Raw genomic sequence first — 18,474 nt, 5'->3', positions numbered from 1 at the left:
CTCATCCTCCGCCGCTCCAAAGAGAAAAGCCTCCTAGCTCTGTCAACCTTGCTTCATGGACATGCTCTCCAGTCCGAGCAACGTCCTTGTAAATATTAGTGAAACGTGAAAGTTTCAGATGCTTTGATTTTAGTAAATGCACTGAAATGCTGCATGAACTCAACCGGTCTTGCAGTGTGCATAGGAGATAAAGAAATATTGCCAACGACTGGGGTCTGAGGCCTTCAAGAATAAACAAAGAATTCTTAATCATTGATGAAGGAATTTTGGTCCAGTGATCATAATGCTGATCGGTGCTGAGACCATTGTTGTTTGTCATCTAGATCAATGATCTGGATGACAATGTGGTAAATTGGAGAGCAAGTTTGCAGATGACACTAAGATTGGAGACGTTGTGACAGCAAGGGAGGTTTTCAAAGCTTGCAGAGGGATCTGGACCAGCTGGAAAAATAGGATGAAAAATGGCTGATGTAATTTAATTCAGATAAGTGTAACGTGTTGCATTTTGGAAGGACAAACCAAGAAAGGACGCACACGGTGAATGGTGGGGCACTGAGGAGTGCGGGAGAACAGAGGGATCTGGGAACATAGAGACATAATTCCCTGAAAGTGGCGACACAGGTGGATAGGGTTGTAAAGAGAGCTTTCGGCACCTTGGCCTTCAGAAATCAAAGTGTTGAGTCCAGGAGGTGGGATGTTATGGTACAGTTACATAAGATGTTGGTGAGGCCAAATTTGGAGAATTGGGGGCAGTTTTGGTCACCGAACTACAGGAAAGATACCAAAAAGATAGAAAGAGGGCAGAGAAGATTTACTGGGATGTTGCCTGGACTTAAGGAACTGAGTTGCAGGGAAAGGTTGGACTTTATTCCCTGGAGCATAGAAGAAAAAGAGGGGAGATTTGATTGAGTCATTTAAATTTATGAGAGGAATAGACAGTAAACGTAGTTTGGCTGTCTCCACTGAGGGTTGGTGAAATGCAAACCAGAGGACATGGGTTAAGAGTGAAGGGAAAAGTTGAGGAGGAAAACTGCTTCACACAGAGAGCGGTGGGAGTGTGGAAAGAGCTGAAGGGGTGAATATGGGCACAATTTTAACATTTAAGGAGAATTTGGACAGGGGCTTGGATGAGAGAGGTATAGAGGGCTATGGACTGGGTGCAGGTCAGTGAGACTAGGCAAAAGAAAATCTCAGAACAGACTAGAGGAGACAAAGGGGCTTATTTCTGTGCTGTCGTCTTCTCTGGTTCTATGTCTTTATCTTCTTGGGGTTGTGGAATCAGCTGAGATTCCTCAGCGTGTCTGTGGTTTACCTGATAACTCTCCAGAGCTTCCAGATCCTTCCTATAATGTTACAAATAAAACGTTTCCCTGACATCTGTCCTGAAAAAAGAATCTCAAGGTTATGTGATGACGTGTATGTACTTTGACAATAAATGTAAACAAAGAACTTTAAACCACAATCTCTATGGGTCAGAGGGAAAAATGAGAAACAGTGAGCAGATTATCTGATGATATTTCATTGACATTGTTCTCTCCCCCATCCCATGGCAATGGTTGCTGTGTGCATGATGGACCCCATCCTCTCTGTTAGCAGAGTCTTCCTTTCCGGTAGAGTGTGGGTCAGTTAGAGTTTCCCCCACCCCCCATCCTCAACCAGATCTGCCTGCCCCTGACCCATACACAACATCAGTGGGTTGGCTCTGACCCGAGGTTATCTTCCCCTCCCCAAATCCCTCGAATTCCCTCCTTGCCCACGGTGTTGAGTGACACCGAAAAATAATACAAACCACTTGCCCTTTTTTTTTCACCCAGCAACTTTGAAAAGGCTGCAGTTTCAGCATGAACAAAGCTACGCTCAGTCAGAAAGGTAGGAGTACCACAGCTTCATTCCATGCACATCTCTGCAGTTTTCTCCTGTGTCTCTGCCCCCTTTTCAGCATCTCAGTGAACCCTTCCTGTCTCAGTATCACCTCCAGTCCCATACACCCACCCCCTTTGTCTCTGTAACCCCCTCCAGTCCCCTACCCCTTTCTGTCTCTGTAACCCCATCCGGTCTCCTACACCCCTCCCTGACTCTGTAACACCTCCAGACCCATACACCCACCCCCTTTGTCTCTGTAACCCCTCCAGTCCCCTACCCCTTTCTGTCTCTGTAACCCCCTCCAGTCCCCTACACCCCTTTCTGTCTCTGTAACCTCCTTGGGTCCCCACACCCCTTCCTGTCTCTGTAACCCCATCCGGTCCCCTACACCCCTCCCTGACTCTGTAACACCTGCCAGTCCCTATACTCAATTCTAATCTCTCTCTAATGTGTGCCCACTTGATTAACTTGGTTTCTCATCACCACTACAATTTAAAACGAATATCACATTCCCTTCTTGTTTTTAGCCCAAAATTTCTCACCTATTTCCAAAAGTTCCTTACATTATAAGTGTAATATGCATGACAGACATCAGTTTTTACCTGCTGTAAGACAGACAAAGAATCACCGTGAGCATTGCCCAGAAAGAGAAACAAAAGAGAGTCCCCTCAGAGGCACTGAGTGTCCGTGGATTCACCTCCAGTGCTCCATCAGCCTCTGCAGCTGCATAGACTCCTGTTCAATCCACCAGCAACCCGAACTCCATTTCCAAACCTCCAACACGATCAGGAAGCCGTCAGCACCCAAGGCTCATCAGGATCCCTTCTTGCCCTCAGTCCCCCTCAAATTCCGGCTTCCGATGTCTGGTTCCCATGAACCAGTCTCCAGCAGCCTGTGTGGGTCCTTCGACCACAAGTCACCAGCAGCCCCCAGCCTGTGGGGTCCTTGGACCACAGGTCACCAGCATCCTGCAGCCTGTGCGAGTTTGACTGCTGAGCCCTGTCACTGTTCTAAAGGGTTGTCTCCCAGGCTTCTCCTTCTAAACAGGGGGTGTAGTCCTTGAACCTCCAGTTTCATCCGATTTATCCTGGGATGAGTTGAATTGAATTGTTTAATGTTATGTGTACTGAGTTACAGGGAAGAATGCACTATCCAACCAAGTCAATCCATGCTTAAGTACAGCAATGAAGCAAAAGTACGAAATGTAGTGTTGCAGTAAGTCAGAGGGTGCAGAATTACAGAGACAAAGTGCAGGGAAGAGACAAATGAATAGGTACAACAGTGCAGGGGTATCATCTTTTACCAATGAGGTCAATTTAGGAGTTTAATAACAGTAACAAAGGAACTGTCCTTAAATCATAATTCTATCCGAACTCTTCGAAAAAGGATCTGAAATCTCCTTCTCAACTTCAGCTCAATCCTGGAACCAAACTTCCTTGTGACTGCAACTGTTTCGGTAAATCCTTCCCACTTCTCAGCAGGATCCTCAACCCCTTCCCAATGCAGGCCCACCGTTACATCACAGGCAAAACTCTCCCCATTACTGAGAAGATCTTGGAACAATACCATCTTCTTTCTTCTTTGGCTTGGCTTCGCGGATGAAGATTTATGGAGGGGTATGTCCACGTCTGCTGCAAGCTCGTTGGTGACTGACATCCGATGCGGGAGAGGCAAGCACGGTTGCAGCGGTTGCAAGGGAAAATTGGTTGGTTGGGGTTGGGTGTTGAGTTTTTCCTCCTTTGTCTTTTGTCAGTGAGGTGGGTTCTGCGGTCTTCTTCAAAGGAGGTTGCTGCCCGCCGAACTGTGAGGCGCCAAGATGCACGGTTGGAGGTGATACCAGCCCACTGGCGGTAGTCAATGTGGCAGGCACCAAGAGATTTCTTTAAGCAGTCCTTGTACCTCTTCTTTGGTGGACCTCTGTCTTGGTGGCCAATGGAGAGCTCGCCATAGAACACGATCTTGGGAAGGCGATGGTCCTCCATTCTGGAGATGTGATCCACCCAGTGCAGTTGGGTCTTCAGCAGCATGGATTCGATGCTTGCGGACTCTGCCAGCTCGAGTACTTCGATGTTGGTGATGAAGTCATTCCAATGAATGTTGAGGATGGAGCGGAGACAGCGCTGATGGAAGCGTTCTAGGAGCCATAGGTGATGCCGGTAGAGGACCCATGATTCGGAGCTGAACAGGAGCGTGGGTATGACAATGGCTCTGTACACGCTGATCTTTGTGTGTTTCTTCAGGTGGTTGTTTTTCCAGACTCTTTTGTGTAGTCTTCCAAAGGCGCTATTTGCCTTGGTGAGTCTGTTGTCTATCTCATTGTCGATCCTTGCATCAGATGAAATGGTGCAGCCGAGGTAGGTAAACTGGTTGACTGTTTTGAGTTCTGTGTGCCCGATGGAGATGTGGGGAGGCTGGTGGTCATGGTGGGGAGCTGGCTGATGGAGGACCTCAGTTTTCTTCAGGCTGACTTCCAGGCCAAACATTTTGGCAGTTTCCGCAAAACAGGACGTCATGCGCTGGAGAGCTGGCACTGAATGGGCAACTAAAGCGTCATCGTCTGCAAAGAGTAGTTCACGGACAAGTTTCTCTTGTGTCTTGGTGTGAGCTTGCAGACGCCTCAGATTGAAGAGACTGCCATCCGTGCGGTACCGGATGTAAACAGCGTCTTCATTGTTGAGGTCTTTCATGGCTTGTTTCAGCATCATGCTGAAGAAGATAGTAAAGAGGGTTGGTGCGAGAACACAGCCTTGCTTCACGCCGTTGTCAATGGAGAAGGGTTCAGAGAGCTCATTGACCCGACCTTGTTGGTTTTCATGCAGTTGGATAACCATGTTGAGGAACTTGGGGGGGCATCCGAGGTGCTCTAGTATTTGCCAAAGCCCTTTCCTGTAGCATACCATCTACAGGTATGCTAACAATAATATAATAAGAATGATGGGTCAGTGTACAGAGATGAAGTGCAGTTGCTAACACACTCATGCAAAGCTGTATGTGAAAATGTTAATAAAACAAAAGAGATGGTTGTCGACTTCAGGAGGCCCCCGAGGGGACCACACTCCACTGATCATTGACGGCTCCACCGTGGAGGTCATCAAGAGGATCAAGTTCCTTGGCGGAGAACCTCACCTCGACCTTAACACCAGCTCCATATCCAAGAAATCCCAGCAGCGCCTCTACTTCCTGCGAAGGCTGAAGGAGTTTCATCTCCAACCCTCCATCCTAACTAATTCTACAGAGGATGTATTGAGAGCATCACGTGCAACTGCATCACCACCTGGTTTGGAAGCTGTACCCCCTCAGATCACAAGACCCTGCAGAGGATAGTGAAGTCCGCGGGAAAGATCACTGGGGGTCTTCTTCCTACTATGGAGGACGTTGACAACACTCGATGCAGGCGGAAGACAATAAACATTGTGAAGGACTCTACATACCCCTCACATAAACTGTTCTCCCTTCTGTCATCTGGTAGGAGGTACCGTAGCACTCGGGCCCTTACATCCAGAATGGGCAACAGTTTTTTCCCCCAAACCATCAGACTCCTGAATTCCCAGACATCTGGGGATAGAGTACTATGGACCTTTACTGTATACATCTAATTATTTTAATATTTCAATGTGTTTAACTTCTATTCTAATTTTTATTTATATAAATATGCTCTCTAGTCCTGGAGAAATGCTATCTCATCTTTACCATGGTATGAACAATAAATGAAGGTGACTTGACTTGACTAGTGGGCTGTATAAAAGGGGCGATGAGTCAGCATATAGGAGGAAGATTGAAAACTTGGCTGAAGGGTGTACTAATAGCAACTTCGCCCTCAATGTCACCAAAACCATGCGGCTGAATGTGGACTTTAGGAAGGGAAAACTCTGAGGTGTGCGATCCACTGATCATTGGTGGAAAAGAGGTGGAGAGGATGAGCAAATTTAAATTCCAGGGAGTCACTATCTCAGAGGATCTTTCATGGACCCAACACACAAATGTAATTATGAAGAAGGCTTGTCAGTGCCTCTACTTCCTCAGGATTTTGCAGAAGTTTGGTATGATAACAGAAACCCTGGCAAATTTCTACAAAGGTGTGGTGGAAAGTGTGCTGACCGACTGCATTACAGCCTGGCATGGGGCATCAATATTTCTGAGTAGAAAGCCCCACAAAAGGTAGTAAGCACAGCCCAGGACATTACAGGCAAAACCTTCCCCACCATCGAGAATGAAAAGAATTGACTCAGTGGAGTCATTTCCTCTATAGGGAATGCTGCAGTCGGAGAGCAGCAGCGATCATCAAGGATCCATACCACCCAGTACACGTTCTGTTCTCGCTGCTGCCATCAGGGAAAAGGTATGGGTGCCACAAGACTTTAACCCTCAGGTTCAGGAACAGCTGCTACCCCTCCATCATCAGACTCCTCAACATCAAATTCAATCAGGGATTCATTTAAGGAGTCTTACTTTTCACATTATTTATTACTGAATATTTTTTCTATGGCACAGTTTGTTTACATTTCTGTCTTTGTTTCCATTTCTCTCTTTTGTATGTACTCTGACAATAAATGGAAACTTCAAACTTTGTGAAGCTGGATAAAATCCCCCAGGTATATCCTAACTGCTGTTGGGTACGGGTTTACAACTATCCCCTGCTTTTTACGTGTCAATGTGTTCTCTCAAATATCCCTCAATGAAACCCCCCCCCCCCCTCTTTCAACTCCCACATCTGTGGACAGGAAATCCTTAGGCGTATGATTGGGGAGGTAGATTAACTAAAAAGCAGCTCATCAATCAAATCAGAAAACCATTTCACAAGAGACAGTAGTCTCTGCCCTCCCCTGATGCCCATTGCACTGTAACTGCTCTTTGTGACTTTTTAAGGGAAATGAAAGGAAGAGGAGAGACCAAGCAGAAAATAGAGGCCCTCAGGGCCCAGATTAAGGACGAGAAACTGAAGAGGAGGAAAGAAAAGTAAGGAAAGGCAAATGTCACTGAATGAATAGGGTCCCATGGTGCATTGGCACAAGTGGAGGGCCCAGTTCTAATGTCATGGCCTGAATGTGTCCGTAAAATAACACCGCGGTGCCATATGGTGTGGATGGGTTTAACACTCTGTAACACCAGGTACAGTACTGGTGGGGATGGGCCTGTCACTGCATAACTCTGGGGTACAGTACTACTGGGGACAGTCTGTCAATGTATAACACACGGTACAGTACTGCTGGGGATGGGTCTGTCAGTGTATAACACTGGGGTACAGTACTGGTGGGGACAAGTCTGTCACTGTATTACACCGGGGTACAGTACTGGTGGGGACAGGTCTGTCACTGTATTACACCGGGATACAATACTGGTGGGGACGGGTCTATCACTGTATCACACCGGGGTACAGTGCTGATGGGGACAAATCTGTCACTGTATTACACCGGGATACAATACTGGTGGGGACAGGTCTGTCACTGTATTACACCGGGGTACAGTACTGGTAGGGATAGGTCTGTCACTGTATTACACCGGGGTACAGTACTACTGGGGACAGTCTGTCAATGTATAACACACGGTACAGTACTGCTGGGGATGGGTCTGTCAGTGTATAACACTGGGGTACAGTACTGGTGGGGACATGTCTGTCACTGTATTACACCGGGGTACAGTACTGGTGGGGACAGGTCTGTCACTGTATTACACCGGGATACAATACTGGTGGGGACGGGTCTATCACTGTATCACACCGGGGTACAGTACTGATGGGGACAAATCTGTCACTGTATTACACCGGGATACAATACTGGTGGGGACAGATCTGTCACTGTATTACACCGGGGTACAGTACTGGTGGGGATAGGTCTGTCACTGTATTACACCAGGGTACAGTACTGGTGGGGACATGTCTGTCACTGTATTACACCGGGATACAATACTGGTGGGGACAGGTCTGTCACTGTATTACACCCGGGTACAGACCTGGTGGGGATGGGTCTGTCACTGTATTACACCGGGGTACAGTACTTGTGGGGACAGGTCTGTCACTGTATTACACCAGGATACAATACTGGTGGGGACGGGTCTGTCACTGTATTACACCGGGGTACAGTACTGATGGGGACAAGTCTGTCATTGTATTATATCTGGATGCATTACACAGTACAATAGCTTGGAGAAGTGATCTGTTTCGTTTCATAGTTCCTGTCATCATTTTTCAGGGTGGCATTTGAGCAGCAGCTTGAGGAGCTCATAAGAAAACATCAGTGGACAGCAGAGTTTTATGTAAGTAAAGTAATTTGAGTCTTGCCCTGAACCTCCTGTGCGAAATTGCTGCCTTGTGTCACCCCATGTTGTTTGGTTTCAGTGGTTTGTCCCTACACCACTGGGCTGCTGGGTTGAGGGTTCACATCTCACTCCAGAGACCTGAGCATAAACATTGGTCACCAAAATGTTGCAGATGCTGGAAGTGGACTCATCGAACCATACAGACCTTCCAGCCCAAATTGTCCCTGCCAACCAAGTTGTCTCCCCATCTGCCTGCATTTGGCCCATATTCCTTTAAACGAACTATTATCAAACTTTTTTTTAGGCTATGGCCCCCTTTGCACTCCTTAACATTTATGGGCCCCCTTCTCTGTGAAGCAGTCAAGTTTAGTTGGTTTCTTTTGAACATTGTCTCTTCTGCTGATGATATAAAAAAACAATTTATGATATTAGTTCCCCCACCCCACCCCCCTCCAAATGTGCTGTGGCCTCCAGCTGGCCCGCCGTATGGCCCCTGTTGAGAATGGCTGGTCTAAATCTTCTCTCTCCATGCACCTGTTCAAATGTTGTAATTGTCAGATTCAGAATTTATTGTCATAAACATGTCACAAACTTCATTGTTTTGCAGCAGCCTCACGTGAAAATATTGAATTACTTGTTGTTTCAATAAATAAATCAGTGCAAGAGAAGTGAGGTCGTGTCTGGGGTCCATTTTCCATTCAGAAATCTGACAGTGGAAGAAGTTGTCCTTGTGCCACTGAGTACTCGTCTTCAGGCTCCTGTCCCTCCTTCCTGATGGTAGCAGAGTGAAGAGGGCCTGGCCTGGGTGGTGGGGAACCTTTAGAATAGAGACTGCTTTCTTGAGCCACTGCCTCTTGAAGATGTCCTCGATAGAGTGAAGACCAATATCCACAAAGGCACTGGCTGAGCTTACAACCCTCAGTAGCCTGTCCTTATAGGGGGCATTACCACCTCCATACCTGACATTGAACCAAGTAAATTACAAAAATCTGTAGATACTGTGGTTGAAGTAAAAACACATATTGCTGGTTTTCTCCACTATTTGGTGTTTTTATTGACAGTGATGAAACCAGTCAGAATGCTTCTGCCTGTACTGCTTCGTCTGGTAGCTTTTGTTCCATAACCCCACCACATTCTTTGCAAAATCCTTGCCCTTCCAGACTCCATTCAAATAATTTATCCTTCATTTAAATCTACACGCTTTAGTTTAGCCTCCCTACCCTGGTTCAGAGGAGTTTCACAAGGATGATTCTGGGATTGAAAGGGTTATCATATGAGGACCGTTTGACAGTTCTTGGGCTGAACTCGTTGGAATTTAGTAGAATGAGGAAGGATCTCATTGCAACATTTCAAACAAATAGAATTGATGTAGAAATGTTGTTTCTCCACGGTGAGAGGGGCGAGGACGAGGGCACAACTTCAGGATTGAAGGGCATCCTGTTAGAACAGAGAAGTGGAGGAATTTCTTCAGCTGGAGGATGGTGAATCAGTGGAATTTGTTGCCACAGGCAATTGTGGAGGTCAGGTCATTAGGTGTATTTCTTCTTTTCTTTCTTCTTTGGCTTGGCTTCGCGGACGAAGATTTATGGAGGGGTATGTCCACGTCTGCTGCAAGCTCGTTGGTGACTGACAAATCTGATGCGGGACAGGCAGGCACGGTTGCAGTGGTTGCAAGGGAAAATTGGTTGGTTGGGGTTGGGTGTTGGGTTTTTCCTCCTTTGTCTTTTGTCAGTGAGGTGGACTCTGCGGTCTTCTTCAAAGGAGGTTGCTGCCCCCTGAACTGTGAAGCGCCAAGATGCACGATTGGAGGCGATATCAGCCCACTGGCGGTGGTCAATGCAGCAGGCACCAAGAGATTTCTTTTTTTAAAATTTTTTATTTTTCACACTATAAACCACATTGATCAAGATACATACATTTTCCTTTTCAAATATATACAGTGTCGTTTCTCCCCCCCCTCTTCCCATCCCACCCTCCCTACCTCCCCTCCCATTCATTTAAAGTTCAGAATCTAAGATACATTAAACCCATCAAACAATGTTGTCACTCAATAAAAATAAACAAGAAATTCCACTGAGTCAATTCTTTTCATTCCCTTCTCCTTCTGTCATTTTAGGTGGTAGATGTCCCCGGTAGGTTTTCTCCATTGTGTTTCATGTATGGTTCCCATATTTGTTCAAATATTGTAATATTATTTCTTAAATTATGTTATTTTTTCTAATGGAATACATTTATTCATTTCTATATACCATTGTTGTATTCTCAAGTTATCTTCTAATTTCCAGGCTGACATAATATATTTTTTTGCTACAGCTAGGGCTATCCTAACAAATCTTTTTTGTGCACCATCCAAATCAAGTCCAAATTCTTTGTTTCTTATGTTATTTAGGATGAAGATCTCTGGGTTTTTTGGTATATTGCTTTTTATAATTTTATTTAATATCTGGTTTAGATCTTCCCAAAATTTTTTCACTTTCTCACATGTCCAGATTGCATGAATTGCTGTTCCCATTTCCTTTTTACAGCGAAAACATCTGTCAGATACTGTTGGGTCCCATTTATTTAACTTTTGTTGTGTAATATATAGCCTGTGTATCCAGTTATATTGTATCATACGTAACCTCGTATTTATTGTATTTCTCATAGTTCCTGAGCATAACTTCTCCCATGTTTCCTTCTTTATCTTTATGTTTAGATCTTGTTCCCATTTTTGTTTAGTTTTACCATTTGTTTCCTCATTCTCCTTTTCTTGCAGTTTAATATACATGCTTGTTATAAATTTTTTGATTATCATTGTGTCTGTAATCACATATTCAAAATTACTTCCCTCTGGTAACCTCAGACTGCTTCCTAATTTGGCCTTCAAGTAGGATTTCAGTTGTGGTATGCCAACACTGTTTCGTGAGTTATATTATATTTATCCTTCATTTGTTCAAAGGATAATAATTTATTTCCCGAACAGCAATTTTCTATTCTTTTGATCCCTTTTTTCTCCCATTCTCTAAAGGAAAGGTTATCTATTGTAAAAGGGATTAGCTGATTTTGCATCAGTATTAGTTTTGGTAGTTGGTAATTTGTTTTATTCCTTTCTACATGAATCTTCCAAATATTGAGCAGATGGTGTAATACTGGAGAATTCCTACGTTGTACCTATTTTTCATCCCATTTATATAATATATGTTCGGGTATCTTCTCCCCTATTTTATCTAGTTCTAATCTAGTCCATTCTGGCTTTTCCCTTGTTTGATAAAAATCTGATAGGTATCTTAATTGTGCGGCTCTATAATAATTTTTAAAGTTTGGCAATTGTAAGCCTCCTTGTTTATACCATTCTGTTAATTCATCTAGTGCTATCCTCGTTTTCCCCCCTTTCCATTAAAATTTCCTTATTATTTTCTTTAACTCCTTGAAGAATTTCTCCGTCAAGTGTATTGGCAATGCCTGAAATAGGTATTGTATCCTTGGGAAAATGTTCATTTTAATACTGTTTATCCTTCCTATTAGTGTTAGTGGTAAGTCTTTCCAATGCTCTAAGTCGTCCTGTAATTTTTTCATTAGTGGATAATAATTGAGTTTATACCTAGGTATCGTATTGCTTGCATTTGCCATCTGAATGGTGATTCTTTCTTAAATTTTGAGAAATCCGCATTATTCATTATTCATTGGCATTGCTTCACTTTTATTTGCGTTAATCTTGTACCCCGACACTTCTCCATATTCCTTCAATTTCTTATGTAATTGTTTTATTGATATTTCTGGTTCTGGTAAGTATACTATAACGTCATCTGCAAATAAACTGATTTTATATTCCTTGTCTTTTATTTTTATCCCTTTTATTTTATTTTCTGTTCTTATCAGTTCTGCTAGTGGTTCTATGGCTAACGCGAACAATAAGGGCGATAGTGGGCATCCCTGCCTTGTTGATCTGATTAAGTTAAATTGTTTTGATATATATCCATTTACTGTCACTTTCGCCAATGGCCCCTTATATAACGCTTTAATCCAATTAATATATTTCTCTGGTAAGCTGAATTTTTGTAGTACTTTGAATTAATAATTCCATTCTTCTCTATCAAAGGCCTTCTCTGCGTCTAAAGCAACCGCTACTGTTGGAGCTTTATTTCCTTCTACTGCATGAATTAAGTTAATAAATTTACAAATATTGTCTGTTGTTCGTCTTTTTTTAATAAATCCAGTTTGGTCTCGATTTACTATTTCTGGTACATAGTCAGCTAATCTGTTTGCTAATAGTTTAGTTATTATCTTATAATCTGTGTTAAGTAAAGATATTGGTCTATATGACGCTGGTGCGAGTGGATCTTTCCCTGTCTTTGGTATTACTGTAATTATTGCTGTTTTGCATGAATTTGGTAAGCTTTGTGTTTTATCAATCTGATTGATTACTTCCAGGAGGGGAGGAATTAATAAATATTTAAATGTTTTATAGAATTCGATTGGGAATCCATCCTCTCCTGGTGTTTTATTATTCGGTAGTTTTTTTTATTATCTCTTGTATTTCTACTATTTCAAATGGTTCTGTTAATTTATTTTGTTCCTCTATTTGTAATTTCAGTAGTTCAATTTTAGTTAAAAATTCATCTATTTTGTCTTCTTTCCCTTCATTTTCAGTTTGGTATAATTGTTCGTAGAATTCTCTGAAGTTTTCATTAATTTCCGTTGGATTATATGTGATTTGTTTGACTTTTTTCCTTGATGCCAATACCATTCTCTTAGTTTGTTCTGTCTTAAGCTGCCATGCTAGAATTTTGTGCGTTTTTTCTCCTAGTTCATAATATTTCTGCTTTGTCTTCATTATGTTCTTCTCCACCTTATATGTTTGTAGTGTTTCATATTTTTTTTTATCTGCCAATTCTCTTCTTTTAGTTGTGTCTTCCTTCATTGCTAATTCTTTTTCTATATTTGCTATTTCCCTTTCCAACTGCTCTGTTTCCTGATTGTAGTCCTTCTTCATCTTGGTTACATAACTTATTATTTGCCCTCTGATGAACGCTTTCATTGCGTCCCATAGTATAAACTTATCTTTCACTGATTCTGTATTTATTTCAAAATACATTTTAATTTGTCTTTCAATGAATTCTCTAAAATCCTGCCGTTTAAGTGGCATGGAGTTTAATTTCCATCTATACATTCTTGGAGGGATGTCCTCTAACTCTATTGTCAATATCAGGAGTGAGTGGTCCGATAATATTCTAGCTTTATATTCTGCTTTTCTAACTCTGTCTTGCATGCGAGCTGATAACAGGAATAGGTCTATTCTTGAGTATGTTTTATGTCTATTCGAATAATATGAATATTCCTTTTCTTTTGGGTGTTGTTTCCTCCATATATCCAAAAGTTGCATTTCTTGCATCAATTTAATTATCAATTTGGTTACTTTGTTTTTTCTGTTAATTTTTTTCCCAGTTTTTTCCATGTTTGAATCCAAATTAAGGTTGAAATCCCCTCCTATTAGTATGTTCCCTTGCATGTCTGCTATCTTCAAAAAAATATCTTGCATAAATTTTTGATCTTCTTCGTTAGATGAATATACATTGAGTAAATTCCAAAACTCCGAATATATCTGACATTTTATCACTACATATCTCCCTGCTGGATCTATTATTTCCTCTTCTATTTTAATTGGTACATTTTTACTGATTTATATAGCTACTCCTCTAGCTTTTGAATTATATGACGCTGCTGTTACATGTCCTATCCAATCTCTCTTTAATTTCTTGTGCTCCATTTCAGTTAAATGTGTTTCTTGCACGAATGCTATATCAATTTTTTCTTTTTTCACTAAATTTAGCAGTTTCTTCCTTTTGATTTGGTTATGTATTCCGTTAATATTTAAAGTCATATAGTTCAACATAGCCATTTCATACTTTGTTTATCTTTCCTTTCCATTTCCTCATCATCACCTTTCCTTCTTATCCATTTCTGCTTTCTTGTTTTGAACACTTTATAAGACAACATTTCTAAAACATCAAACATTTCCCTTATTCTCCTATCTAAAATTTCTTTAACCCCGCTATCCCCTCCCCTTCCTGAGTTGCTCTTTATCCCTTGTCGGGCAACCACATCTCCCCTCTCCATTTGGATTTGCGAATTCACTCGCAAGCATCAACTGATTTCGCAGTGACCGTAACTCCTCCCCACCCAGCCCCCCCAGAAAAGATTTTAATTTTCATATATAACAAAGGTCACTCTCTTTATTCCCTCCTTACTTCCTCTCTTCCCTTTCTTTCCCTTATTAATTCTTATCTATACTCTATATATTTTCCTTTAAATACGGATACACTCATGTACACACATATATACATACACACACACACACACATATATATATACCCATATACACACATACATATAGTTCATGGTCATTTTTGCTCTCGTTACATGTCTTCATCTCTCTGTCTGTTTTGTAGTTGTTCTGCAAATTTACATGTCTTCATCTCTCTGTCTGTTTTGTAGTTCTGCAAATTTTTGTGCTTCCTCCGGATCCAAGAATAGTCTGTTTTGCTGCCCTGGAATAACTATTTTAAGTACCGCTGGGTACTTTAGCATAAATTTATATCCTTTTTTCCATAGGATCGCTTTTGCTGTATTAAACTCCTTTCTCTTCTTCAGGATTTCAAAACTTATGTCTGGTAAAAAAAAATTTTTTGACCTTTGTATTCCAGTGGCTTTTTGTCTTTTCTTATTTTCTTCATTGCTTTCTCCAATATATTTTCTCTTGTTGTATATCTTAAGAATTTTACTAAAATGGATCTTGGTTTTTGCTGTGGCTGTGGTTTCGGGGCTAATGTTCTATGTGCCCTTTCTATTTCCATTTCTTCCTGTAATTCTGGTCTTCCTCGGACCCTGGGGATCCAATCTTTTATAAATTCTCTCATATTCTTGCCTTCTTCATCTTCCTTAAGGCCCACTATCTTTATATTATTTCTTCTATTATAATTTTCCATTATATCTATCTTCTGAGCTAACAGCTCTTGTGTCTCTTTAACTTTTTTATTAGATTCTTCTAATTTCTCTTAGTAGATTCCTCTACTTCCATTTCTACGGCTGTTTCTCGTTCTTCCACCTTGTCCACTCTTTTTCCTATATCTGACATGACCATCTCTAATCTATTCATTTTTTCTTCTGTACTTTTAATTCTTTTTATTTCACTAAATTCTTGTGATTTCCATTCTTTTTCTGATTCCATATATTCTTTAAAAAAATACATATCCATTGTCTTGCCCTTCCCTTCTTCTTCCATTTCTCTATGTTCTTCTTTTTTTTCTTCCTCTGGGTTGGTCATCTGTTGTTTCCTTGATTTCTTTTTACTCTCTTCTTTCTTGTTTTCGTTGTTTTCTATGTTCTCTTCTTGTTGTTGTGTTGTAGCTGTCATTCTCAGCTGTGGAGATCGACTCCTCAGCTGGTCCCCCCTCCCGTCAGTGTTTTTTTTGTCATGCGCATCGCGCATGCGCGAGGAGTCGCGCATTCACGGTTGCGCACTTTTGCTTGGCTCCGCGAGCCATTTTTGTAGTCCCGAGCTCGGGACTTCGACTGACCTGAGGGAGCGGGCTTCTCTCTCCGCAGCGGGCCTCCTCGGACAGGTAAGGCCTTCACCTTCTTCTTCCAATGTCTTTTCTTCTTCTCTTCTTCCCGTTGCTTTCGACTTTTCTTTCTTCGCTGCCATTTTCTTCCCACCTTTACTTTCACTTTATTTTAATTTTTGTGTTTGTGCCTTTGTGTTTTCTGTGTTTTTTTAAAACTTTTCTGGAGAGGGCTGGAGTTCCCCGACTGGCCACTACTCCATCACGTGACTCCTCCACCAAGAGATTTCTTTAAGCAGTCCTTGTACCTCTTCTTTGGTGCACCTCTGTCTCGGTGGCCAGTGGGGAGCTCGCCATATAACACGATCTTGGGAAGGCGATGGTCCTCCATTCTGGAGATGTGACCCACCCAGCGCAGTTGGGTCTTCAGATGCTTGCGGCCTCTGCCAGCTTGAGTACTTCGATGTTGGTGATGAAGTCACTCCAATGTCCGTGAACTACTCTTTGCAGACGATGCAGCTTTAGTTGCTCATTCAGAGCCAGCTCTCCAGCGCATGACATCCTGTTTTGCGGAAACTGCCAAAATGTTTGGCCTGGAAGTCAGCCTGAAGAAAACTGAGGTCCTCCATCAGCCAGCTCCCCACCATGACTACCAGTACCCCCACATCTCCATCGGGCACACAGAACTCAAAACGGTCAACAAGTTTACCTACCTCGACTGCACCATTTCATCTGATGCAAGGATCGACAACGAGATAGACAACAGACTTGCCAAGGCAAATAGCGCCTTTGGAAGACTACACAAAAGAGTCTGGAAAAATAACCACCTGAAGAAACACACAAAAATCAGCATATACAGAGCCGTTGTCATACCTACGCTCCTGTTCGGCTCCAAATCATGGGTCCTCTACTGGCATCACCTACGGCTCCTAGAACGCTTCCATCCGCGCTGTCTCCGCTCCATCCTCAACATTCATTAGGTGTATTTAAGGCAGCTCCAAACCAACACAGGCAAGACCCTTCAGCTCTTCCTCTGGTATATCGACAACTACACGTTTCCTGCACCTGCAATGAACTATTTAACTTCATCCACTTCACAGACAACTTCCACCCTGACTTCAAACTCCCCTTCCTGGATCTCTCTGACTCCATCTCAGGAGACAAGATTTCCACTGACATATATGCAAAGTCTCCAACTCCCACAACTACCTGGACCACACTTCCTCACATCCTGTCCTCTGCAAGGATTCCATCCCCTTCTTTCAATTTCTTCATCACCATCATCTAGTCCAGATCTTTCGAAATGTCTGCCTTCTTCCACAAACGTGGCTTCCCTTCCATCACCCGCATCTCCTCCATTTCTCACTCATGTGCCCTGGCCCCCTCTTCCCCCCAGAACCAACAAACACAGAATCCCCCTCATCCTCACCTACCACCCACCAGCCTCCACATCCAACACATTATCCGCTGGAATTTCTGGTACTTACTACAGGATCCCAACACCAGACACATTTTTCCCTCTCCTCCTCTCTCGGCCTTTCACAAGGACTGCTCCCTCTGCGATTCCCTTGCGCATTCATCCCTCCCCACCCATCGCACCCCTGACACCTTCCCCAGGGCCTGCAGGAGTTGCAACACTTGTGCCCACACCTCCTCCCTCACCACGGTCTGGGGCCCCAAAAAGGCCTTTCAAGTGAAGCAACTCTTAACCTGTACATCCAGACTACTTATTTACTGCATCTGGTACACTCTCTGTGGCATTCTCTACATCAGAGAGACTGGTCGCAGACTGGGAGGTCACTTTGCTCAGCACCTCTACTCTGTTTGCAACCACAGCGACCTCCCAGTAGTCAACCATTTCAATTCCAGGTCACATTCCCACAATCACATGTCTGTCCATGGCCTGTGTACTATTCCACCCAGACCACCTGCAGATTGGAGGAACAACATCTGTCCAGCCAGATGGGATTAACATCTACTTTACTGCCTTCCACTAAACCTTCTTGCCTTTCTTTTCCCCTCCCCCCTTTTCCTGTCTTTCAATTTCTACCCACCCAGTCATCTCCCCTCACCCTCATTGTTATTGTCCTCTCCCTGCCACCTCCCCACCAACCCTTTTGTTCCAACATGTTCTCCTACTTCGATGAAGGGCTCAAGCCTGAAATATCGGTTCTGCATCTTTATCTTTTCTACATAAAGGACACTGACCTGCTGAACTTCTCCAGCATTTTATGTTTTTACTGAATAGCAAATACCAGAGGACATTTACAAGGCGAGAGGAGAGTTTTGGGACGTCAGGGGTAAGGCTTTTTACACAGAGAGGCTGGTACAATAGGGGGCATTCAAAAGACTCTTCGACTGGCACACAAATGTAAGACAAATAGCGGGTTAGGGGTGTGAGTGAGACAGGAAAGGTTTAGATTGTCATTGAGTAGGTTTCCATAGATTGGCAAAGCATTGTGGGGTGAAGAGCCTGGAAAATGTTCTATGACTGGGTGGGATAGGAAGTGCTCTGCCCAAGGCCACAGAAATCACAGCCCAGACTATCAAACAGACCCTCCCCTCCATCTTTAACTCCAACTGCCTCAAAACAACAGCCAACTCAGCCCACCACCAGCCACTCTCCCTTTACCATCCCCCCCCCCCACCCACCACCAGCCACTCTCCCTTTACCATCTCCCCACCCCCACCACCAGGCACTAACATCCAACCCACCCCCACCACCAGCCACTCTTCCCTTACCATTCCACTCCACCCCCAGCCCCTCTCCCTTTACCATCCCCCACCCCTTTTCATCAAGAAAGAAACATAGAAG

General features: G+C 43.2%; 1 protein-coding gene across 6 annotated transcripts in view; it reads left to right on the top strand.

Moving 5' to 3' along the window:
- Positions 1-18,474, top strand: part of LOC138759135 (synaptonemal complex central element protein 1-like) — an 89,922-nt gene that overhangs the window by 61,261 nt on the left and 10,187 nt on the right. For all 6 annotated transcript variants that reach the window (XR_011354640.1, XR_011354639.1, XM_069929106.1 and 3 more), the window contains 3 exons: positions 1,815-1,869; positions 6,730-6,819; positions 8,052-8,115. Coding sequence is in view for 4 of the 6 variants with exons in the window: in XM_069929106.1 (XP_069785207.1) it covers positions 1,815-1,869; positions 6,730-6,819; positions 8,052-8,115 (209 nt within the window). In the remaining 2 variants the exon portion in view is untranslated. The remainder of the gene's footprint in view (positions 1-1,814; positions 1,870-6,729; positions 6,820-8,051; positions 8,116-18,474) is intronic.

The sequence above is a fragment of the Narcine bancroftii genome, chromosome 3 (assembly GCF_036971445.1).
Source record: "Narcine bancroftii isolate sNarBan1 chromosome 3, sNarBan1.hap1, whole genome shotgun sequence".
NCBI classification, from domain to species: Eukaryota; Metazoa; Chordata; class Chondrichthyes; order Torpediniformes; family Narcinidae; genus Narcine; species Narcine bancroftii.
Note: the sequence above shows the minus strand (reverse complement) of the source record. Positions and strands in the feature narration are given on the sequence as shown.